Below are 26457 nucleotides of genomic sequence, written 5' to 3' on the forward strand. Positions count from 1 at the left end.
CCCACATGTTGAACGCGAGCAGCACCGCAACGACGCACGGGTCCTGGTTCCAGAGTCCGGGCGGTGCGGGGTAAATGTCTCCACGCCCAGAGGACAGCGCAGCGGTCGCTCTCAGACTCGGCCCTGGCCGATCCACCGTCTGCCGCCCTTCATTCCGCACTCGGGTCGCAGCCCGGAACGCGGCTGCTGCGGCCGTGGGGACGCTGCCCGGGACGGACCGCGGTTGCTGGGGGACGCTGCCCGGGACGGACCGCGGTTGCTGGGGGACGGTGCTGGGGACAGGGACGGTGCCCGGAACCCGGCGGCGTGGCTGCTGCGGCCGTGGGGACGCTGCCCGGGACGGACCACAATTGCTGGGGGACGGTGCCCGGGACGGACCGCGGTTGCTGGGGGACAGGGACGGTGCCCGGAACCCGGCGGCGTGGCTGCTGCGGCCGTGGGGACGCTGCCCGGGACGGACCACAATTGCTGGGGGACGGTGCCCGGGACGGACCGCGGTTGCTGGGGGACAGGGACGGTGCCCGGAACCCGGCGGCGTGGCTGCTGCGGCCGTGGGGACGCTGCCCGGGACGGACCTGCCAGTGCCGTTGCTGTGGAGAGGATCCCGCAACAATGGCGTGGATGTCATCAGGTACCTAACGCCTCACACCCCGGCTGGGCAATGGCGGCTGCCCCTTCCACCAGCACCTCCATCCCGTGAACATCCCGCCACTTCGGCCGCGCTGTTTCTGTGTCGATTGGCACTAAATATTGACCATGTAAGACAGGCACATGTAACTCAGCGGGTCAGGCAGCATCTGTGGAGAACATGGATAGGTGACGTTTTGGGTCGAGACCCTTCTGACTTCTCCAGACATGTTGTCTGACCCACTGAGTTACTCCAGCATTTTATATCTGTCTTCGGTATAAAGCAGCTCCTTCCTACACAATATTGACCTTGTGCTCACCTAAGGTGCTGGTTGAATGGTGAATGATATCGGACAACCAGGCCAGTCACGTTCTATGCATTGTGTCTTTTTCGTTTAAATATATCATTTTTGCTCCATGTAGTGGGTGTAATGCTTTAGCTCTGTTCCATTAGCCTGTAAATTGAGTGTTAGGTAACTCAACAGGTCAGGCAGTATCTTGAGGATATGGAGAGGCGACGTTTCGGGTTGGGACTCTTCTTCAGATATTATAGTAGGAGGAGAGAAGACTGGAAGAGGAGGGGGTGGGACAAAGCCATGGAAAGTGATAGGAAGATACAGGTCGGGGGGGGGGGGGGTAGGGCAGAGATGAAAAGGAGACAAAAGGCTGTGAGATAAGGAGAGAAGACGAAGTACAGGAAGGGGGATAAAGAACTTAGTAACATAATGTCAGGACAGCAACTTCTGCATGCCCGAACCAGCATCAATGGTGCCAAAGTGGAAACAGTTGAGAGGTTCAAGTTCCCTGGCATTAATATTACCAACAATCTGTCGCGGATCAACCACGTTGATGCGACAGCGAAGAATACCCTTGCAGTTTTCTGCCCTCTACTACAATCAGTCTGCAGAAGGATTGTGACCCGAAACATCTTCTGCAGAGATGCTACCTCTCCCGTTATGTTACTCCAACACTTCGAATGTCTGTCTGCAATATGGTAGAGGAGAATTGGCCTGTACCCATGCTCATGGAAGAACTGGTGTTACAAAATACTGGAGTAACTCAGCGGGTCAGGCAGCATCTCAGGAGGGAAGGAATGGGTGACGTTTAGGGTCGAGACCCTTCTTCGGACTGATGTCAGGGGAGGGGGCGGGACAAAGATAGGATGTTGGGGGAGACAGGAAGACTGGGAGAACTGGGAAGGGGGAGGGGAAAGAGAGGGTCAGAGGAACTGTCTGAAGTTATTGGCTGTTTTCTTGATGCAGCGTGGTGAGTGTAGATGGAGTCAATGGTGGGGAATCAGGTCTGTGTGATGGGCTGGCTTACATTCATGACTGCAATTTCTTAGGGTTTTGAACAGAACTGTGCTAAACCAAGCTGTAATGTAACTTAACGGTGTGTTTTCTATGGTGCATCTGTAGAAGTTTGTAAAAGTCATTGGAAACATCTGATCCATGATAGATCATTGGTAATATTTCTACCAAACAGCTTCCTCTCAACCATTTCCACTTCCTTACCTATGCTGATTGGAGCATGTTGCTGCCATTGAGCGATTTGTTGTCCTGACATCTTGTTTTCTATCTCCCTGTACACCATTTTGTCATTGTTTGTTATCCAGCATTGTGTCATCTGCAAACTTGTGGATGGAGTTAGATCCAAAATTGGCCGCACTGTCGTGAGTGTTTGGAAACAATTAAGATGTTGCAATTGAACTAAATACCTTTTTGAGTAAGGGGTAATGTATTGTAAAAGTTACTGCACTAGCCCAGTTCAAGACAAGAAAAATGTCTAGTGCATTTATTCAATTAACATTTTTTTACCAGAACATGTTGAGATTTCTTATTCGATTTATTTCTCTTAAAAGTGCATACTTACTCAAATAACCATTGATGCACAGTGCAATTCTGAAACTTGGAACTAATTTCAGCTCCACATAGATTCTCACCTCTAATGAAACATGTACTGCTGCCCCGTGTTTCTTTAATGTGCTTTCTGGCCATAGTAATGACTAAATATAATTGTATTAAGAGATAAATGTATATGTACATTATCTGCTCGGTTTAATGGTCTGGATGGTTTATGTTTCTATTTGGAATGCTGATGATTTGTCCACTCGTCGTTTTGCAGTATTTAAACAGATTACCTGCTGTTAATTCCTATCTAATCTGCTACCGTGGCTATAGTAAAGTTTGCATGTCCTGGCAGATGGATATAACTTTTTCTGTCCTTACACCATCTGGGTCTTTTGTTCACCTGTAAATGTGCAAGAAATGAGAGGGTGGCAGCCTGACATTTCTTTTGTTCCTATAGTTCTTTTTGGTACTGGAGATCGAGTTGTAGAAATGGAAGATTCAGAAGTTGAAAATCTTGCCACATCTATGTAAGTAAGATTCTGGTAATCACTGGACAAACTGAGTCCTAGATTCTAAATATTTTAAATGTTTTTTACTTAACAGTAGTCAAGAATGGTTATTAGATGTTCATTACACTGTTCTGATTACACTATATAATTTTGAAGAGAGTTCAGAAACAAAGATGCTGGCAGGCAGGAACAGGTTGCGTGTATGAAGATGGTACGATAAGTTAAAAGCATTATAAATACAGACATGACGCTTCCCTTTCCAAATAGCAGAACAGGCTGCAAAAGCAAGGAAGTTGAATTTCTTTCCTGAGTCCGTCTGGAGTATTGTGTCCATTTTTGGGCATCACCTTTTAGGAAATGTGGCATGGTCGTTAAAAGGATGTTCACAATAATTGTTTTTGAGGTGGAGATTTCAGTTAACTGGGAGAGTTGAGAATAACTGGTGTTGTTGAAAGTAAATGTTGTTAATACATTTCAAAAAAGATTTGCAGGGCCAAGAGAGTGAAACTGGAAATATCTGTACGGCTTTTTCAAGAAGATAGAATAAGATCTCCTGTATGATTATATGATCCACCTTGAGTGTATGTCAAATTGTGCTTTACTGTTAATGCTCTTATCCTTTGCAATCGTATAATTTTGATATGAAATTACTACAAATTATTTGACATTGATTTATCCTACGTTTATTTTTTAAGATACAGTATAAATGCAAAACAATAACTATGCACCAATTTTTTAAGAATTCAGTAAATTCATATAGCAAAATTAGAAGGTAATCCTAAAATGTGGGTGTATGGTTCATTTGATGTGGAAGTATTCAGGAACGCAAAGGTCTAGGAGAACATGAAGGGAGTTTTGCAAGAACACTGGGAAAGGGCCAGTTGGTGTTTGGGAGCACAGAGAAGGATGTAACAGAATTGGTTGTATTGGGTGAAGTTTCAATGTAATAAACAGACCAAGAGAGTTTTCAGAAATGATGTGTATATAGAAATAGTTCAAGGGGAGTTGTAAGAAAATGCCAACAGAACATGGTGTTGAGTTTTCTAAAGTGGAAGTTCCAAAACATAATCATTATCGGATTGCACCTCTCTCTTTTCTAAGGAATAAGTTTTGTAGGACCAGAAAATGACAGGCTTCAGTCAGTTAATTTAAAAAACAGGATGAATGAAATGAAACGTGTTCAATTTGCTCAAACTACTTCCAGCCATGCAGGGACTATATGTTTCAAACAGCCAGGAGTTCAAGGATTTCAGAAAACATCACAGAAATATCCTCCATTAACTTGCCTGGGCCAGAGAAGGCGCATTACCAATCAACACAAAGATGATTTATTCCCTCCCTATTTCTGAAAATTGGATATATATGTTCTAAGAAACTGCAGCATTGTATAAGTATGTATGAATTACTATTCAGCTTTTTGTAATCTCTTTTCCAGTTCGTCTGATGTTGATGCTGAGTTTGATACAGTCATTGGGCACATAGAAGATATTATTATGGGTAGGTGGAGACAATATTATAGGAGTCCGTTTCAACCATCCAAATCCCTCTTTCTAAACTTTGATTTGAAGACACCAACAATTTTACGCCTATTTACTACAAATTACTATGATGTTTTATGTCACTCTGAACATTTGTAATAATCTGTTTTATTGTTGGAGTCTTGGTGTCGTCATTTGTAGCCATGTCATTTTTATTTACCACACATTATTCCACCCATCCATCACCTTCAGCATTTACTGTGTTCCACCACAAAGGCAGCAACATTATGCATTGTGTACTATCTACAAGTACACTGCAGCATCTCCTAAATCTGCAAGCCCCTCTTCAAGTGGCTCAGTAACCTGATTTACAAATATATTGCTTCCTTTCATCCTCTCTGGGTCAGAAGTCTCAAATTATCTCTCCGGCACCACCGTGGACGTGATTTAAGGTATTTGTCATCGCTTATTAAAGGGCAATTGTGAATCCAATGACCAGAGACCACAGCCAGAGACAACTCCACCTGTGGATGCTGTGGGTCTGCCTGTCAAGGAGAGGCCTAGTCAGTCACAGCAGGAAATGCAACCGCAGATGAAACATTTCCCTCTCCAAGCAGGACAACGTCAAAGCCGCTCCATCATCTATCATAAGTTGGATGGATGGTAACCCCTGTCATCACTGACTAAAGCACAATGAGGAATGGACAATAAATGCGGGCCTGGAAGGGGCATCTGCCTTCCCAGCAGAAATAGAACAAAAAGTAACAATTGGAAGGCTAATTTTCTGTTTATTTTGTGAATTAGAAACGCTGTCCAAAGCTGTGCAATAGCTAAACGACTCGCTGTTCAAAACCAATGAACGCTGCAAGGCTGCTGCATTTAAATATTGTGGTGAAAGGGAATTTATTTTTCCTTTTTTATTTTTCTCTCTGCCTATCTTAACTCTATTCATGTTTTTCAATTTGACATTGAATTCAGTATTCAACACTCCCGATCCAAACAGCATGGTGCACATTAATTGTTAATCTGACTTATTAAGTTACCTGTCTTATATGCTTGTTACAGAATTAGCATCTTTTGGATTTTCAAGTAAATGGAAAATGTACTGATTTCCTGATGCTGTTCATTCTCCACTAGCTTTAAATGTTGACCCTTTGAACAAAGACATAGAATTTTTTGAAGTAAAGACAGTGCATTTTATCCAATGTAATTGATAAATGACAAATGTTAAATGCTGCAAAAAGTGATCTCTAATTTCTTAATCTTCATCCTTCAGATGAAGAATTTCAGATGCTACAGCGACATTTTATGGACAAATACTACTTAGAGTTTGAGAATACTGAAGAAAACAAACTTAGTTACACTTCAATTTTCCAAGAATATGTGAGTCTCTGCCTTTTTATTTCTTTTTATGTATCCTTAGCACCGAAGCAGTTTTACAATTTTTGTGCTGACACTGGTTACAAGTATAATTTTGTGAAACATTCTTGTAAACATCAAACATTGTTATGAAATAAGTACCACAATAAAGCTAAGTTGGTAACAGGCAGTTTAAAACTGAAACTTGCTACTTGGATGGGAGTGGAGGAATGTTGCAGATGGGCCTCACTGTTTGCATGGACAAGGTGCACATCTCTGATTCTATGAAATATGAATAAAATTAGTTCCACAACAAACATTACTTCGAAGCCTAACTAACTGTTAGCAGTAATCTTAGGCCCCCTCGGTCATGGCTGACCATGGGTGTTAGCAGTAATACAGGGCTACCTTTATGCATTATTTCTGTTTTTCAGAGTAAAATAGATATTTCTTATTCCATATTTGTGGAGGAGTGCTGATCAATGATTTCTTGCATACTTGAAAGGGTATTGTATTGTCACGTGTACCAATTAAGGTACAGTGAAACTCTGCTTGACAAGTGTGTCACAACAAAACAATATGGATGTTATTCAGCTTTATTTAGTGTTGTAGTGGAGCCTGAAACTGCAGTGGCATGTTGTCGTTTTCCCACCCACATTATATAAAGTATTTAAAAGATTTTACTCCTATAAATTGTAATTAATGCTGACTTTTTTTTGCCTAGGTTAATTTATTAGAGAAGTACATTGAACAGCAGTTAATAGAGAGGATTCCAGCCTTCAATATGGCTACATTTTCAACATCATTACAGTAAGTTAAGTAATAAGCAAAAACGTCAACCAGGATCACATTGACTCCATGAACTATGGTGAACTATGATGATTTTATAAATCCATTGATTTCACACATTCAAAAGTCTAGAAAGAGTATGTGAGGGGGTCCACACTATAATTATGGTCATCTTCGAGGAAGAAAACAATTGGATTACAAACCTTACAGAGGGTGCCTTCCTGCTATCTGCTACAGGAACGTTGTTACCAGAGACTCCTCAAGCATGAGGAAAGTGTTGCTTCTAGTAATACAGAGTGGACCATCCATGAAGGGCACAAAGGCATGCCAGCTCCGAGAGAAATGCAAAGAGCAGCATCAACCACAATACCGGCCTTTTTGGCCTCAAACGTCTTTGATTTAGTGTGCCTAAAGGGACAATAGGGCATCTTTATCAAATTTAGCTTTCACCAATCACATCCTTCTATCCTGCATCTCCTTCATTGCTGCCTCCTCTGCCCATTCCCATACTGACCCTTCTGTCCTAGGCTGCTTCCCTTCCCAGAATAAGGCCACCTACACTGGAGGAGCAGTGCCTCATGCTTTGCTTGATTAGCTGACAACGCAATGGTATGAACAGTGAATTCTCCAATCTTAGTTACCTTAATCTCTCCACTAAGCCCCACCTGAATTCTCCCCTCCCCTCCACCTACTTTCATCCTCTAGCTTTACAATTTACAACTCCAAACATTTTGCCTTGCACCTCCCTCTCTGGCCTTTGTCCAAGCACCTGCCTATCGCCTTTCGTGTTTCGCGAAACGAACGCCTAGTCTGCGTCTGGTCTCGCCGATACATAAGAATCCACATCATGAACAACGGATACAGTAGATGAGGTTGGAGGAGGTGCAAGTGAACCTCTGCCTCACCTGAAAGGACTGTCGGGGTCCCTGGACAGAGTCAAGGGAAGAGGTTTAGCGACAGGTGTTGCATCTTCTGCGGTTGCAGGGGAAGGTACCTGGGGAGGGGGTGGTTTGGGGGGAAGGGATGAGTTAGACAATAGAGAATAGGTGCAGGAGGAGGCCATTCGGCCCTTCGAGCCAGCACCGCCATTCATTGTGATCATGGCTGATCATTCTCAATCAGTACCCCGTTCCTGCCTTCTCCCCATACCCCCTGACTCCGCTATCCTTAAGAGCTCTATCTAGCTCTCTCTTGAATGCATTCAGAGAATTGGCCTCCACTACCTTCTGAGGCAGAGAATTCCAGGTAGTTGTGGAGGGACCGGTCTCTGCGGAAGGTGGAAAGGAGTGGAGATGGGAAAGTGTGGCTAGCGGTGGGATCCCTTTGGAGGCGGTGGAAATTTCGGAGGATTATGCATTGTATGTGACGACTGAGGAGGTGGAAGGTGAGGACTAGGGGGACTCTGTCTCGGTTGCGACTAGGGGGAGGGGGAGCAAGGGCGGAGCTGCGGGGTACCAAGGGGACACGAGTGAGGGTCTCATCTATGATGGGAGAGGGGAACCCACGTTCTCTAAAGAATGAGGACATCTTGGATGTTGTAGTATGGAACACCTCATCCTGGGCGCTGATGTGGCGTAGACGGAGGAATTGGGAGTAGGGGATAGTCTTTGCAGGAGGCAGGGTGGGAAGAAGTGTAGTTAAGATAGTTGTGGGAGTCAGTGAGTTTGTAAAAGACGTCAGTCAAGGCTATTTCCTGTGATGGAGACTGTGACTCAAGGAAGGGGAGGGAGGTGTCGGAGATGGTCCAAGTACATTTGAGTGCAGGATGAAAATTGCCGGTGAAGTTGATGTTTTTTGCATTTCTTTCATTCATTATTCTTTATCTCTGCACATCACCATCTATATCTCTCTTTTCCCTTATCCCCAACCAGTCTGAAGAAGGGTCTCGACTCAAAACGTCACCCATTCCTTCTCTCCAGAGATGCTGCCTGTCCTGCTGTTACTCCAGCTTTTTGCGTCCATCCACCTGTTACTTGCCAGGCTTTGCCCTGAGCAGAAAGACTTAAATTATCACAAATGTAAAATGTGCTAAATAATTAGAAATTAATAAGTAAAAAAGCTTAATACTTAAATGAAAATTCTTCTGTGTGACTAACTTAAATGCCTTACTCCTCTTAAAAACAATGGAGATGCTATTCCCATACCAAGTCCACAGGTGGATCTCCCAGCAGTGAAGAGAAGGACCAATAGCTGAATCACAGTTGTAAAGAATGTGTGGGAATTGGGGCACTCTATCTTAAACACTGTCAGCATTTCCCAGGAAACCAGGACTAAGCTTGCCCTTATTATGGAAGTGACTAGGTGCTGTTTAAAATATCATCACAAGATGGTGCTGTAAACTGCAGGGAGGAATTGTGAAACCATTTCATTTTTTGCTTTTTTGAAAGATCACGGCTATAAATAGTGAAAATCCTTGTTTTTGTTGAAATACCAGGATTTAAAATGTGCAGTTGACCAAAAACCTTCAGTTTGGAATCTCTCTTTTAACCTACACTTTGGTAATAAACTGGATGCAAATGTGAGAGCTGTGTAGTTGAATCTTAGTTTGTTTAGTTTTAGACATAGCATGGAAACGGGACCTTCAGTCCCCATGTTGATGCCGACCACTGGTCACCACTTAGTTCTATATTATCTCATTTTCTCATTGACTCTACATACCAGAGATAATTTACAGAGGCCAATCAGTGTTCAAACCCTCACGTCTTTGGGATGTGGGAGGAATCCGGAGCACCCAGAGGAAACCCACACAGTCAAAGGGAGGACATGCAAACTCCACACAGACAGCACCCAAGGTCAGAATGGAACCCGGGACTCTAGCACTGTGACACAGTAGCTCTACCAACTGCGCCACTGTGCCGCTTAAAAAGGCGGATTCCCCAGCATTCAAGAAAAGAACTGGTGGCTCAATCACAGTTGCTTGATCGCACAAATCTACATTGCTGCCTCAGAGACTTCAAGATGCCAATATACAAAGAAATTAGCAACTAATTTGTCACGTCCTTTTGAAAGGGGAAGAGTAGGCTTATGAATTGCCCCAGCAAGATCGATGACTTTCCACTGCTACCAGACTCTTGAACAGACTTTTCAGATGAAAATTCCCGATCTTCCAATCGACCTTGTTGGTTCATGGAAGTTTTTTAATCTTTGCTTTCTCTTTAGCTGCCTCCTTACATTTGCTGATGAGAGATGCTGTGACTGTAAACACTGAAGGAACATTATCAATGAGATTTCCGATGCTTATTATTTCCTGCGTGAAAATCATTCAGCTCTCATTTTACCAACCAATTCAGTTTTTAAGTGGCTGCCCAAAACTCCCATCCAAAATAATCCAGCAAGTTTTTAAATATGTAGTGGAGTCTCTGTTCCAATTTTCACATTGGATCAAGTAGTTGTATAAAGCTAGCATGCTCATCCCAGTTTTTCGCATTTCATCTGGTTCTCAAGTGAGCAGGAAAATCGTTCATAATTTCTACCTGCAAATACAAAATCTACAAAATTAAATTGCCAATTGTTGATTGACCATCCACAATTCGCCCATATATTTCCTGCCCACCTGAAAGAGGTTCTAGCCGCGAGACCATCCTATTCTTGATTTTACCAATACTGCACGTAATTTGTACCTAACTTGAAATCCTCCCTCACTATTTCGTGAGCCTTTGCCACTTCTTTTGGAAAAGATTTCAGAAGGTGGACAGTGTCTAAGATTGAAATATTTGAGTTGATAAATGAATATAATTTACCCTTGAAGATCTCGTCAAATATATCAATGATGCCATTGTGGTTTATTGCAGGCAACATAAAGACGAGATATCTGGAGATATATTTGACATGTTGCTGACCTTCACAGATTTCCTGGCTTTCAAAGAAATGTTCCTTGACTACAGAATGGTACGTAGTGCTGTTTGATATGGAGTGCAATAATACAGCGATTTATTCACAAAATGCTGGAGTAACTCAGCAGGTCAGGCAGCATCTCAGGAGAGAAGGAATGGGCATTGGATTTGATGTTTGCTGGTTAGAAGGGATCGACATGGCCTCATAATCAGCTTCATATAAGCCCAAAGGGTATTTGAGTTCTTGTCCTGAGAGAATAAAACAGGCACCAGAGATTGGTTTACCAAGACTCGGTTGACCTGGTTTACCGAGGCTCATGTTGTGCTACAGTTGTACAGTTGACCTGGTTTACCAAGGCTCACGTTGCACTCCAGTTGACCTTCATTGACCATCAAGTTGACGATAACATAAAATAGTCAGAAACATAGAAAATAGGTGCAGGAGTAGGCCATTCGGCCCTTCGAGCCTGCACCGCCATTCAATATGATCATGGCTGATCATCCAGCTCAGTAACCTGTACCTGCCTTCCCTCCATACCCCCTGATCCCTTTAGCCACAAGGGCCACATCTAACTCCCTCTTAAATATAGCCAATGAACTGGCCTCAACTACCTTCTGTGGCAGAGAATTCCATAGACTCACCACTCTCTGTGTGAAGAAATGTTTTCTCATCTCGGTCCTAGAAGACTTCCCCCTTATCCTTAAGCTGTGACCCCTGTTTCTGGACTTCCCCAACATCGGGAACAATCTTCCCGCATCTAGCCTCTCCAACCCCTTAAGAATTTTATATGTTTCAATAAGATCCCCCCTCAGTCTTCTAAATTCCAGCGAGTATAAGCCTAGTCTATCCAATCTTTCTTCATATGAAAGTCCTGCCATTCTTGGGATCAGACTTTCTTATAATGTCCACAAAATGTTCTCAAAGAAACTTTAATGTTTAGTCTCATTATATATTTTTACCCCTACCAACAGATAGCCTATAAAAAAATACTCTGAAGAATTTCTTCGCACCCTACCTGTTGAAGGGAAAAACTCTTGCTCCTTAATTCAAAAAGTGGGAACCGTTAAAGGAATCCCGGGTGCCTTTTTGTGGGGTTTAGGGGTGGAGGCAGGAATGGAGCCAAGCAACTGATTATTGTATTGTATCGGCAAGATGACAGGTTAAACCAAAGCTGATTTGTTAGTATGTTAAGTATGTCATATGAAACCAGTGATGTCAGGTTTAATGAGAGTTAAAATATTGACTCCCTGATGTTAAATCTTCCCTTTTCAGGAAAAGGAAGGGCTCGGCCTTGACTTTAGTGGAGATCTCATAGTGACATCCTTATCAAAATCCTCTTCCTTGTCTCCAGCTTCAAATAATATTCCACCTTTCCAATAGTGTTGCTGTATATCTGTGGAGTTCTGCATTTATTCCTGTACAGTCACATATTCCAGACACGATGAAACAGTTTGAAATGTTACAATATTCTCTTGGGAAGGTTCTACAGACATAATCTAAAGCTCAAACGTCTGCGACACTCTTTGCAGGATCCAACTTCTCCAAAAATTCAAGGTAACAATGTAGGATACAGTCAATGTAGAATACAGTCAACATGTTATTTTAGGTCAGTTGTCGAGAGTTTTTAGGAGCCTCATAAACATTATAACTGGAAGCAGATGCCATTACCTTTTAGGAAAATTAACTCTAGACTTCATTGAATTTGTTGATTTGAATGTAGCTTCCCTCACTGTAAACTATTCTTGTCTTGTTTTTGGGAACCGAGCGAGCAAGTCATTGCAGAATCTTTCCAGCTCCCAGGGGAAGTCATCCCATTGGCCCAATGCCTCCTCATTTTCCTTTCGCCCTGAAACTTATTTTCAGTGTCACACATGCCCATCAATTCTCTTGATTTTTTTGTTCCTAACAGACACTACAATCTAATTAAGCTACCAGCATGGCTTGGTATATAGGAAGAAATGGGAGCAACTAAATGGGGACAAGATTAGCATTGAACCCAGGACCCTGGAGCTGTGGTGCTCTTCTGCCCAGAGCCAATTGGAACCTTGAAGCATCGGCAACATTAAATCAGGTTATGAGGTTATGGTACCTCCTGTGCTTAAATTCAAATTATACCCAAGCTTGTTCTAACACTCCAATATTTCCCGTGCTGAAAAAAAGAATTTCAGTGTAATAATTTAACAAAATACATTTTGCCTTAGTAACATAGTGCATACAACTAACATAATATCAAAGATAGACACAAAATGCTGGAGTAATTCAGCTGGATAGCAGCATCTCTGGATAGAAGGAATGGGTGACGGTTCAGGCCGAAACAGTCTGAAGAAGAGTCTCGACCCGAAACGTCACCCATTCCTTGTATCCAGAGATGCTGCCTGTCCCGCTGAGTTACTCCAGCATTTTGTGTCTATCTTCAGTGTAAACCAGCATCTGCAGTTCCTTCCTACACACATATCAAATTAAGTATCCATGGTCTTTGGCATCTTAGAGAATTGAATAGCATTTGGATTTGGTTAAAATGTTTTGTAAAATATCAGTTAAGACACCCAGTACTACTTCATCCCCGTTCATCTGTGGTTATGTGGCCAATATTATTGACTTTTAATCCAGTTAATAGATGCAAACTTAGCCTTTGTGTTGCTCAGTTCAAAGTGTAAGAACGAAGATTTTGTTGAGAAAAGTGAAGAGTATTATGGCTTTTATACGTGAAAAGTGAATTTGTCCGTTTAGCTCTTGTTTCACTGTGGGTTATGAATGTGCTTACTTTGTCTTTCATATTTGTACATATTTTTATTTGGATACATTTTGAATAAATGATTGCTGAAATGCACTTTTGTAACACTAATGGTTTTATTTCCTAAGAGTACAAGACTAATGAGCCTTAAGTTGCAGGTCCAACAACATCAAAATAATTGCAATACAGAAGCCCGGCTGCAATTTGTATCTTATAAATCTGGGTTTTTTCCTCTTAATTTTCCCTTAACTGAAAATGCAGCTGTTCAGAAAAAAATGAAGTGTTAACATAGAGGAACAGAGAGCTCAGAGTCAACGAGTCACTGCTGGTCAAAGAATACACCGGGCTTCACTTCCATCGCCCAGGGTGTTTTATGTACGAGGGCTGCTAGACAAGTGGTGATCTCTCTGAACCAGTCCGAGCCTCACCAGCATCGTAACGATTGTTACGATAAATGTAAGAAATGCACTGATTAGACCAACTATTCTCTTCTGGCAAAATCTTTAGTGAAATAAGAGTCAGCCACCATGGAAACAGGCCATTCAGCGCAACATACTTTACTGATGCAACCAATTGGAAAACTCACACTAACTAAAATTAATAACTGACATTTTTAATTTGGAAAACATGCACACATGTGTATAAAAGCATAGATCAGCATTGTAAGTAAGCCACTTCTCCATACATTTTGCTAAGTGATAAACAATGAGACATTAAAAATGCAGAACTATTAGAATCATTCCACCTGCAACCCAACTGTATAAACATTGAATTCTCCAATTTCAAGTAATCCCCCCCCCACCCCCCCAACTACTCAGTGTAAACACATTTCTCCCACTATCTTTATGACCCTTCTTTCTCCATCTCCATAGTTTCCCATTCCCGAGTCCTATATTTCCCTTTCCATCCCCCTTCCCCGTCTCCTCCCACCAGCTTTACATGTCATTCCTTCTTCCCTTACCAGACACCCTTTTATCTTCTTTTCTCCTCAGCCTTTGCCATTTACTCCACTCATCCCCTCACATGAATCCACCTATCACTTGCCAGGCTTTCCCCTCACCTTTTTCCAGCTTTCCCCAATCTTTTCTGCGTGGCCTTGGAAGCAAATCTTTCCTTAAATAAGGAGACCAAAACTAAATACAGTACACTGACAAAGTCAGAGTGCTGAGGTAACTCGGTGGTTAGGCAGCATCTTTGGAGAATATAGGTGACATTTCCCTTCTGAAGAAGGGTCCTGACCTGAAACGTCACCTATCCATATTCTCCAAGGATATTGCCTGACCCACTGAGTTACTCCAGCACTCTGTCTATGTTTTGTAAACCAACATCTGCAGTCCCTAGTTTCTACAGTACTCTGTGATTTACTTGGTAAAAAAAAAATCAGGGCAAATAAAGTCTTCTACTTTCAAAGCAACACGTCGTTCAGTTTATTTAGAGTAAGGGATTCAGATTTGTTTGCTTTGATCCAGCACATTGAGATCTGCCAGTTACCTTCCCAAAACATTATTGTGCTGGATTTTTTTTAAACTTTGAGACAAACCTTGATGCTCCTGTCTAAATTCATAACATGAAGCTAAACCATATAAACCATGTACGCCTGTGTGGAGTTTTTTCATTCCCTGTAACTACATGGGTTTTCTCCAGGTGCAACCATTTCCTCCCACATTCCAAGATGTGCAGGTTTGTAGGTTAATTGGCTTCTGTAAATTGTCCCTAGTGTGTAGGATAAACTAGTATACGGGTGATGGTGGGTCGGCACAGGCTCAGTGGGCCAAAGGGCCAGCTTCCACACTGCACCTCTAAACCAAACCAAACCAGAGCAGGTACCCAACTAAATTGTAATGATGTATGTCAGCATGGTGGCAGCCCAAGCATTCCACTGTACCTGCAAAGGTGGGGAGATCCATCAATGTGAATGTGAGAGCCACCAAGGTATATCCTGGCCATCAAGGCATGTCCTGGCCATCAAGGCATGTCCTGGCCATCACGGCATGTCCTGGCCATCAAGGCATGTCCTGGCCATCAAGGAATGTCCTGGCCATCAAGGTATGTCCTGGCCATCAAGGTATGTCCTGGCCATCAAGGTATGTCCTGGCCATCAAGGTATATCCTGGCCACAAAAATAAAGGACAAAATCAAATCTAGCTAATTACTGTGCAATCGACTCAATTAATAGAATATGTTCTAGACCACACTATCATGTGGCACTTGCCATTAAGCTACTCACCAATTCTTAGTTGGACCTTGGTCATTGCTACTTGCTTTGGACATCATCAGCCCTGGTTGAATTTCAGAGGCAAAGAGCGACAAGCCCAGGGACAAGACAGCGTCTGTTTGTTAGTTGGGGTTTAGGCGCTGTACACATGGCAGCCAGCCAGCCAACAGGCCATTGTCTTTGGGGTTGGGGTTTAGGCGCTGTACACATGGCAGCCAGCCAGCCAACAGGCCATTGTCTTTGGGGTTGGGGTTTAGGCGCTGTACACATGGCAGCCAGCCAGCCAACAGGCCATTGTCTTTGGGGTTGGGGTTTAGGCGCTGTACACATGGCAGCCAGCCAGCCAACAGACCATTGTCTTTGGGGTTGGGGTTTAGGCGCTGTACACATGGCAGCCAGCCAGCCAACAGGCCATTGTCTTTTTTTTCACTTTTAGTTTCAAGTTTTCGTGTACCTTGTGTGTTGTGACTGTTGGCAGACCAATTTCCCTCCGGTGATGAATAAAGTTTATCGTGTCGTAGGTCCAACCGTTTTCAGCTGTTTTACCAATTACTTTCCTTCCATCATAAGATGAGAAGTGGGGATGGTGGCTGACACTTAAACAATGAATGAAACTGAACAAAGTGAAGCACCCCATGCCTGCTTAGTTAGTTTTTGCTAAATTAAGACAAACACGAAGTGGCAAAAGAAATTCACCCAAGTACCAGCAAATGAGAAAGTCCAGTCACCCAAGACAACCAATAACATTACATTGGAGTAACTCAGTGGGTCGGGCAACATCTCCGGAGAAAAGGAATAGGTAACGTTTTAGCTTGAGACCCTTCTTCAGTCATTTTGTTCTGTACCTTTTCATTCTTCTAGATTCCCTCTCCCCTCCCTCTCAGTATGAATAAAGGTCTTGACCCGAAACATCACCTATTCCTTTTCTCCAGAGATGCTGCCTGGCCCGCTGAGTTACTCCAGCACTCTGTGAAACGTCACCCATTCCTTTTCTCCAGAGATGCTGCCTGACCCGCTGAGTTACTCCAGCATTTTGTGCCTATTAAACCTGATTGATGCACCATTCACCAATCTTAATTTCATTCCTTCAACCATGGCTGCAATCTGCCGTCTGCAAAATGCATTACAATGACTCCACAAAGCTGGTAGCACCTCCTTTACATCAGTAAAGATGCCATGGGCAGTAGATACCAGGGAATACCTGCATTTGTAGCCCCCCCCCCCCCCCCCACCCTGCTCCCCAAAATCACATTATCCTGACCTGGAATTATTTTGCTATTTCTTCATCATTGCTGGATCTATATCCTGGAACTCTCTGCCCAGCAACACTTCCCTTCAACACGAGGGCTGCACCTCATCTTCACCTTCTATGATCATTTCGTGACAACAAAAAATCCTGGTCTTGCCAGTGATGCCCCTGTTTATAAATAGAATCATGGAGTCACATAGCCAGTCCACACCGACCATAACGTCCCATCTACACTAGTCCCACCTGCCTGTGTTCAGTCCATATCCCTCTAAACCCATCCGATCCATGTATCTGTCTAAATGTTACGATAGTACGTGCCTCAACTACTCAAGCAGCTCGTTCCGTACACCCACCACCCTTTGTGTAAAAAATGTTACCCCTCAGATTCACATTAAATCTTCCCCCCTCACTTTAAACCCATGTCCTCTGGTTCTCGATTCCCCTACTCTGGGTAAGAGACAGCACATTAACTCGATCAATTCCTCACATGATTTTGTACACCCCTGTAAGCTCACCCCTCATCCTCTTGCGCTCCAATGAATAGACTCCAAGCCTGATCAACCTGCCACTAGAGCTCAGGCTCTCAGGTCCTGGCAACATCCTCCTAAATCTTCTCTGCACCTAAGGAAGCAAGCTCAATGGTATAGGCATCTTTTCTACCATCTATATTCATAAACATTGGAAACATTTTATCACGATGGTGACAGAAAACTCTCAATTTTCCAAGCCAAGTGCAGCTCCATCAACACCCAAGGAACTGACACCATCATTTAGCCAAGCATCACATTCATGATCAGTCGATGCTGCATTCCCTGGATGATAATGGAACCAAGCTTGACCGATTCTGATTTGTTTAAATTGTGTGATTAAGGAACTCCCAGTGAGATGGCAGCCCTTAACACAAGCTGCCTTCAGTTGAATATAAACAAGGCAAAACTCGCAAACTCAGCTTGCTTCAGCACTGCTCAGTATGAACAAACACAAGCATAGGTCAGTGTCTAATTCCATTTATTAGAAGATTGGTACAGATCATTCTTTTTTTAAATTCAGTGTTAACAGATAAAAGTCTTTATATAAATATATTTCAATTTTATTTATTATAAAATATCACAGTACCATGTATTTTTTATTTCATTTTAAATATTCCAGTTTTAATCATTTGACCACCAAAACCATGAGGGTTCATTTATGATGCGTAACCATTAAAAATATTTAGTGCAGCAACAGAAACACGATGCAGCCAGCATGCCAGGAACACACAACATTGTATGTTGTTTATTGTAAAAAAATGCCCAAAAGTGCCAATCTCTACCATTTGAAAATCCACAGCATCTCCTTTGATATTTTCAGTTTTGTATTCAGGTAAAAATGGCTCTTATTTACACTTCCAATAAGCAAAATTAAAATTTGGAGAAAGTTCACTCTGAAAGATCACCATTGTAATCCCCCAAGTTTATTTTCCTGGAAAATGGAAAACCATTTTAACACCAATCGTTAATTGTTAGTAAAGGCACAAGGGGGGAATTTATTTAATTCGTGATCAACATTCCTTGTTCTCCCACAACTCTGGCACTGTTGGGTCTCGAGCTCTCTCAAAACCTCTGGAAGCACACAAGGTGCCTTGGACTCTCATGATTCCTCTGCCTTCTTCGTCATCCCCTTCCCCTTTTGGTGATATATATTCAACCGCCAAGATCCCGTGCTCTGGAATTTCCCCTCGAACCCCATCTCCTCCTTCACTGCTCTTCCCATGTCCAGACACTCACTCGGCCCATCATTTGATCAACATCACCACCATCAATGCTTCAGTGTTTATTTTGCTCTAACATTATACATCTGGGAAACACCTTGCAAAAAATATATAAAGATTCACAAGTGCCATGACATTTAATTCCCACCATTGTTGAAGTTTCCTGGGTGACATGGCACCTGTCCCCCAGGTAACGCACACCGAGTTCCATGCCCCTCGGCAACTTGAACTCCAAATCCCACCCTAACCCAAATCCCACCTTGTGCACTCCATTGTGTACACATCTCCCTCGTCTTCACTTCCAACCTGCAGTGCTGGAATTATGGATATGATCAAACTGTGCCATTAACTTTTAAAATGATAATTGTGACCATCCAATCTGGAAAACAGTCTCAAGTTTCAATCCCATCCCACTATGTACAAAAGGTGTTGATGCAGGAGGGGCATTTTTCAGCGAAAACTTGCAGGCAAATTGTGGGACATAAATAAGTCAAACTAGAGTTCACGCTACACGACCACCCACCAACTAGCACAGTATCAATTATGTCTGGAGCTTTTTACCAGTAAGTTGAGCACTCTACAATCTGTAACCATTCTGGAACACACTTACAAACCGTGCTCAACACAGTTCTCGCAGCAAGTGCTTCAAGTGCAGGTGGACTTTGTGAAAACGCAACTTTTCACAAAGATAACATTTAAATATTATGTGGGAAATACATCAAACTGAGAAATGTTTCAGTATTTCCAAAAGAGAAGAGTGAAAGGAGCATCAAATTTAAAAACCATTTTCTTTGTTCTTGGCAGCAGCAGAGTATTTACAACCGGTAACCAAGATCCAGGTGTAGCTGGAGTGGAGAGTGCTTCAGGAAGAGAAACAACACGTTGGCTTTGTGCTTTTGAAGGAAGGTGGAGGAATGCTTCCCCAAGCCGGACTACACTGAGTTATGACCAGTCGCCTGGCTTGTTGCCGCATTGTCCAGGCCCCCATGCAGAGATCGGAAGGCAAGGAGTGTGCTTAGTCCGTACGCAATCATCACCACACCTGCAAAGAACTGGGGGGGGGGGGGTGGAGAAGCAAATCAGTTAACAACAAACTCTTAGGGTTTTTTCCCCCCCATATTGAAACTGCAGATATGCAGCTTTTAGGCAGAAGGGTCTCGACCCAAAACGTCACCTATTCTTTTTCTCCAGAGATGCTGCCTGACCCACTGAGTTACTCCAACATTTTGTATCTATCATTGTTATTAAACCAACATCTGCAGTTCCTTCCTACACTCTTTCAGGCAGTAAAACTGACCACTTGGACTTTGTGGACTTGGGTCCATAGTTTGGTCCAAGATCACTGGTTTGTTGAAGTGGTCTCCGACGATTTCAAATACTCCTCACGTAAACTCGTGTTTATCCAGTGTTTATGCGTCTGGAATGTTCATGCAATTGGCAAAACATTTCTCAGTATATTAAGCTTTTTTTTTAAAACATCAACCATTTTAATGATACAATTCTTAATATACAATTCCCTTTAAAATCGATGTTTAAACACTCACCGCACTAGCTGCTCTGTTATTGTATTGATAGGTCCCGCGAATGGACGTCGGGTCGATTGACGACGCGTTTGTGATGAAGGCAGTTAAATAGAGGATTGTGGCTCCTAGATTATAATAGAGCCGCTGTGGAGAGAAGCACAAAGAGACCGTCCCTCAGACCACAAACACTCCACCAAAGACACAGCCCCTCAGACCACAAACACTCCACCAAAGACACAGTCCCTCAGACCACAAACACTCCACCAAAGACACAGTCCCTCAGACCACAAACACTCCACCAAAGACACAGTCCCTCAGACCACAAACACTCCACCAAAGACACAGTCCCTCAAACCACAAACACTCCACCAAAGACACAGTCCCTCAGACCACACACCACCATCATCAGGTTATGTGACACATTTCTTTATTGTTACACTGAGGCAAATGCACAATTAAATAGGTTTACACATGGCCCGATCTCACTGCTTTGTCATGATTAAAGGAAATGTAATCAGGGTGGTGAATCTGTGGGATTCATTGCCACATTGTTGTGGAGGCCAACTCATATAACATATAACATATAACATATAACATATAACAACTACAGCATGGAAACAGGCCCGTCCGGCCCTACCAGTCCACGCCGACCATTCTCCCTGACCTAGTCTCATCTACCTGCACTCAGACCATAACCCTCTAATCCCCTCTTATCCATATACCTATCCAATTTACTCTTAAATAATAAAATCGAGCCAGCCTCCACCACTTCCACCGGAAGCCCATTCCATACAGCCACAACCCTCTGAGTAAAGAAGTTCCCCTTCATGTTACCCCTAAACCTTTGTCCCTCAATTCTGAAGCTATGTCCCCTTGTTGGAATCTTCCCCACTCTCAAAGGGAAAAGCCTACCCACGTCAACTCTGTCCGTCCCTCTCAAAATTTTAAAAACCTCTATCAAGTCCCCCCTCAACCTTCTACGCTCCAAAGAATAAAGACCCAACCTGTTCAACCTCTCTCTGTAGCCTAAGTGCTGAAACCCAGGCAACATTCTAGTAAATCTCTGTACCCTCTCCATTTTGTCGACATCCTTCCTATAATTTGGCGACCAGAACTGCACACCATACTCCAGATTCGGCCTCACCAATGCCCTGTACAATTTCAACATTACATCCCAACTTCTATACTCGATGCTCTGATTTATAAAGGCAAGCATACCAAACGCCTTCTTCACCACCCTATCCACATGAGATTCCACCTTCAGGGAACAATGCAGTTATTCCCAGATCCCTCTGTTCCACTGCATTCCTCAATTCCCTACCATTTACCCTGTACGTCCTATTTTGATTTGTCCTACCAAAATGCAGCACCTCACACTTATCAGCATTAAACTCCATCTGCCATCTTTCAGCCCACCCTTCCAAAAGGCCCAAGTCTCTCTGTAGACTTTGAAAATCTACCTCACTATCAACTACTCCACCTATCTTAGTATCATCTGCATATTTACTAATCCAATTTGCCACACCATCATCCAGATCATTAATGTAAATGACAAACAACAGTGGACCCAACACAGATCCTTGGGGCACTCCACTAGACACTGGCCTCCAACCTGACATACAATTGTCAACCGTTACCCTCTGGTATCTCCCATTCAGCCATTGTTGAATCCATCTTGCAACCTCACTATTAATACCCAACGATTTAACCTTCTTAATCAACCTTCCATGTGGAACCTTGTCAAATGCCTTACTGAAGTCCATATAGACAACATCCACAACCTTGCCCTTATCAATTTCCCTGGTAACCTCTTCAAAAAATTCAAGAAGATTAGTCAAACATGACCTTCCAGGCACAAATCCATGTTGACTATTTCTAATCAGGCCTTGATTATCCAAATAATTATATATATTGTCCCTAAGTATCTTTTCCATTAATTTTCCCACCACAGACGTCAAACTAATAGGTCTATAATTGCTAGGTTTACTTTTAGAACCTTTTTTAAACAAAGGCACAACATGCGCAATGCGCCAATCTTCCGGCACCATCCCTGTTTCTAATGACGTTTGAAATATTTCCGTCATAGCCCCTGCTATTTCTGCACTAACTTCCCTCAATGTCCTAGGGAATATCCTATCAGGACCTGGAGACTTATCCACTTTTATATTTTTCAAAAGTGTCCGTACCTCCTCTTCTTTAATCCTCCTAATTTCCATCACTACTCTACTTGTTTCGCTTACCTCACATAATTCAATATCCTTCTCCTCGGTAAATACCGAAGAAAAGAAATTGTTTAATATCTCCCCCATTTCTTCCGGCTCAGCACATAGCTGTCCACTCTGACTCTCTAATGGACCAATTTTATCCCTCACTATCCTTTTGCTATTGACATATCTGTAGAACCCCTTGGGGTTTACTTTTACATTACTTGCCAAAGCAGCCTCATATCTTTTTTTCGCTTTTCTAATTTCCTTTTTAAGATTCCTTTTACATTCTTTATATTCCTCAAGAACCTCATTTACTCCCTGCCGCTTATATTTATTGTATATCTCCCTCTTTTTCCGAACCAAGTGTCCAATTTCCCTGGAAAACCACGGCTCTTTCAAATTATTATTCTTTCCTTTCCACCGAACAGGGACATAAAGACTCTGTACTCTCAAAATTTCACCTTTAAATATCCTCCATTTCTCTATTATATCCTTTTCATAAAACAACAATTTCCATTTCACTCCTTTTAAATCCTTTCTCATCTCCTCAAAATTAGCCTTTCTCCAATCCAAAATCTCAACCCTTGGTCCAGATTTGACCTTCTCCATAATGATATTGAAACTAATGGCATTATGATCACTAGACCCAAAGTGCTCCTCAACACATACCTCCGTCACCTGACCCATCTCATTTCCTAACTGGAGGTCCAACACTGCCCCTTCTCTGGTAGGCACCTCTACGTATTGCTGCAAAAAACTATCCTGCACACATTTTACAAACTCCAAACCATCCAGCCCTTTAACAGAATGTGATTCCCAGTCTATATACGGAAAATTGAAATCACCCACAATCACCACTCTGTGCTTACTACTAATATCTGCTATCTCCTTACATATTTGCTCTTCCAATTCTCGTTCCCTATTTGGCGGTCTATAATACACCCCTATAAGTGTTGCTAAACCTTTCTCATTTCTGAGTTCCACCCAAACAGCCTCCTTAATCGAGCCTTCTAGTCTGTCCTGCCAAAGCACTGCTGTGATATCCTCCCTGACAAGCAATGCAACACCCCCACCTCTTGCCCCTCCGATTCTATCACATCTGAAACAATGAAATCCTGGACAAAGACGTACAGGTATGTAGGTTAATTGGCTGGGTAAATGTTTAAAAAAAATTGTCCCTAGTGGGTGTAGGATAGTGTTAATGTATGGGGATCGCTGGGCGGCACGGACTTGGAGGGCCGAAAAGGCCTGTTTCCGGCTGTATATATATGATATGATATGATAATATTTAATTGCCAATCGCAACCCTCCTGCAACCATGTTTCACTGATCGCCACAACATCATACTTCCAGATGTCAATCCAGGCTCTAAGCTTATCCACCTTTCTTACAATGCTCCTAGCATTAAAATATACACATTTAAGGGACCCATCATTTCTTATTCTCAGTTTATTTCTTTTCCCTTCTTTCTCTCCTACATATTGGGTCTGAGTGTTTCCCTTTTCTGCCTCCTGCCTCACACACTGCCTATTAGCTATCTGTGTTTGAGTCCCTCCCCCCAACCGTACTAGTTTAAAGTCTCCGCAGTTATTTTAGCAAATCTCCCCGCCAGGATATTGGTTCCCCTCGGGTTCAGATGCAACCCGTCCTTTTTGTACAGCTCAATGAATATTTTTAAGGTGGAAATTAATAGGTCCTTGGTTTCAAGGGTTATGGAGTCATAGGGTGATACAGGGTGGAAACAGGCCCTTTGGCCCATCTTATCCACACCTGCCAACATGATCCAGCTGCACAAGTCCCACCTGCCCACATTTGGTCTATATCCGTCCAAATCTGTCCTGTCCATGTACCTGTCTAACTGTTTCTTAAATGTTGTGATAGTTCCTGCCTCAACTACCTCATGTGGCAGCTTGTTCCATACACCCACCACCCTTTGTGTGAAAAAGTGACCCCTCAGATTCCTATTAAATCTTTTCCCCTTCACCTTAAACCTATGTCCTTGATTCACCTACTCTGGGCAAGAGACTCTGTGCATCCACCCGATCTATTCCTCTCATGATCTTATACACCTCTATAAGATCACCCCTCATCCTCCTGCGCTCTAAGGTATAGAGTCCCAGCCTGCTCAACCTCTCCCTCTAGCTCACACCCTCTAGTCCTGGCAACATTCTTAGAAATCTTCTCAGTACCCTTTCCAGTTTGACAACATCTTTCCTATAACACAGTGCCAGAACTGAGCATAATACTCTAAACCTGGCCTCACCAACATGATCTCTCAACGTCTGTACTCAATACTCTGGTTGATGAAGGCCAATGTGGTTTGAGGAGAAGGCAGGAAATGGGATTGAGAGGGAAAGATAGATCAGCCATGATTGAATGGCACAGTAGACGATGGGCCGAATGGCCTAATTCTGCTCCAAGAACCTATGAACTTATTTTCAAGCTCTGGCTATTTGATAAACTCTGGCTAAAAAATTCTTCCTCCTGAATATTCCTTTCCTTCTAAGTGACAATATTTGAATGGAGATGTGGGCTCACCAGCACCTTTTGTGGATGGGTCTACTTCGATAACTTAGCACAATGGCAAGCTGTGAAACTGAAGGGCGGTCCGCACAAACAAACAAACAAACAACCAACCATAATCCTGACCTTGCACACACTGGGGCACTGACTACCCGACACAGAGCTGGGAACCGAGCACAAACTGAACACAAATCTACACAATTGAAAATGGGAGATGATCCAGTTTTCTCATAAAATGATTCTCCTTTTTAAAAAATAAAGACAACTTTTGTTATTTGTTTTGCTCAAAGTCAGATGCCAGTCAGTGTTGTCTGATGACTTAAAGCAGCAATATTTCAGGAAATCTCAGAGAATCTCAATACGATATCTATTCCAATAACACCAGAATAAAAAATGGAGCTGAAGATGAAGTTCTCACAATGGACACCAGGAGTGTGCGATCAGCTGAAGGGTGAAGCAGCCATTGGAAAACATTCTCATTTCTCCACAGGCTTGCAGAAAGTAAGTTTTGATTTTAGCTTTAGAGATACAGCGGGGAAACAGGCTTTCAGCCCACCGTGCCCACACCGACCACGATCACCCCACACAACAGTTCTATCCTACACACCAGGGACAATTTACAGAAGCCAATCAACCTACAAATGTGTCCCTTTGAAGTGTCGGAGGAAAGCAGAGTACCCAGAGACAACCCACATGGTCACAGAGAACGTACAAACTCTACTGTCAACACCCATAGTCAGGATCAAACCCGGGCCTCTGGCAGTGGGCGGCAACTCTCCCGCTGCACCACCACTGTGCACTTTAATAAAGGAAAGGAGAACAAATGGCTCCAGCCTGAATCCGACCACAGCAACAGCAGTTGCTCATCCAGCCCCTCCAGCCCAGTCTGCCGTGTAGTGGCATTGCCACACACCCAACAGTCCTCAACACTACTTTCCTCATAACTCACGATCCCTTTCAGAATGGAAATACACACTCTGGGACTCTGCCCCTGCTCCCCCCCCCCCCCCACCTCTTCCCTTCCCCCCCCACCTCTCTCCCTTCCCACCCCCCACATGCTCTGTAGCCAGGAGGTTCAAAGATTCACAACATTCTGCAAAAATACATTTTTCCTCATCTGGATCTTAAATGAGTGTCACCTTATTTGGAGACTATGCTTTCCGTTCTCCAGTGGAGGTGGGGGGGTAATGCATCTCTGGATTTACCCTGATTAGTCCCAAGGAACCTTAAATGTTTCAATGAGATTGCCTCATTCATCTAAACTGTGTAGCAATGAATTGTGTCCTAGCTGGCTGCTTTAATCTCTCCCCATTGGACACGCCTTCCATATCCTCGAAAGTGAGGGCAAGATTTTAGAATAAAAAGGATTATCTGAAAGGTCCAGACAAACAATTGCCAATTGTTCACTGTGACCCTTGGAGACCTGCAGAACCAGAATGACACACAATGCTCCTGATGAAACCTACCACATTGGCCCACGGCACCCTCGGAAGCTTTGAAGTCAGGTTCAGTAGGTAGAGGAGAAATAAAATAATGGTGAGAATCCACAGGAAGATGGCCACAAATATCACCCATCCGAATGCTTCATCGCCAGATGAGATTCCTGAACCCGAAATCAGCGCCCACACCAACAGACCAAAGACCTGCAGAGGATACAACAACATGTTAGAAACCACGAATTAATATAAAAAGCCACAAGGAACTGAAGATGCTGGTTTACACAAAAAATCCACAAAGTAACAGCGAGTCAGGCAGCATCTCTGGTGAGAAGGATCAGCATCATTTTGGGCTGGGTCCCTTCTTGAGTTTC

General features: G+C 43.1%; 2 protein-coding genes across 9 annotated transcripts in view; one reads left to right on the plus strand and one right to left on the minus strand.

Moving 5' to 3' along the window:
• The first annotated feature begins 33 nt into the window (after positions 1-33).
• arl2bp (ADP-ribosylation factor-like 2 binding protein) lies at positions 34-20831 on the plus strand. 5 transcript variants are annotated; one of them, XM_078400302.1, is made up of 7 exons: positions 34-70; positions 2935-3004; positions 4422-4483; positions 5741-5847; positions 6548-6633; positions 10404-10500; positions 11719-13242. In XM_078400302.1, exons 2-7 carry the CDS (start codon positions 2967-2969, stop codon positions 11824-11826), a joined length of 498 nt encoding a protein of 165 aa, XP_078256428.1. In that variant the 5' UTR covers positions 34-70; positions 2935-2966; the 3' UTR covers positions 11827-13242. The 5 variants fall into 5 exon arrangements, with proteins under 5 accessions (XP_078256428.1, XP_078256430.1, XP_078256429.1 ...); XM_078400304.1 differs by lacking the exons at positions 34-70; positions 11719-13242 and adding exons at positions 95-631; positions 19202-20831; XM_078400303.1 differs by lacking the exons at positions 34-70; positions 11719-13242 and adding exons at positions 96-631; positions 19199-20831.
• The window catches only part of LOC144594153 (plasmolipin-like), a 38734-nt gene continuing 26386 nt past the window's right edge, over positions 14110-26457 (minus strand). For 3 of the 4 annotated variants that reach the window (XM_078400297.1, XM_078400298.1, XM_078400299.1), the window contains exons 3-5: positions 26114-26290; positions 19939-20061; positions 17700-19446 (exon numbers count right to left, since the gene is read on the minus strand). In XM_078400297.1, coding sequence (XP_078256423.1) covers positions 19327-19446; positions 19939-20061; positions 26114-26290 — 420 coding nt within the window. In that variant the 3' untranslated portion in view covers positions 17700-19326. Of the gene's footprint in view, positions 15291-17699; positions 19447-19938; positions 20062-26113; positions 26291-26457 lie in introns of those variants that run through there. The other variant, XM_078400300.1, reaches the window with a different exon arrangement.

Source organism: Rhinoraja longicauda, chromosome 6, assembly GCF_053455715.1.
Source record: "Rhinoraja longicauda isolate Sanriku21f chromosome 6, sRhiLon1.1, whole genome shotgun sequence".
Taxonomy (NCBI): Eukaryota; Metazoa; Chordata; class Chondrichthyes; order Rajiformes; family Arhynchobatidae; genus Rhinoraja; species Rhinoraja longicauda.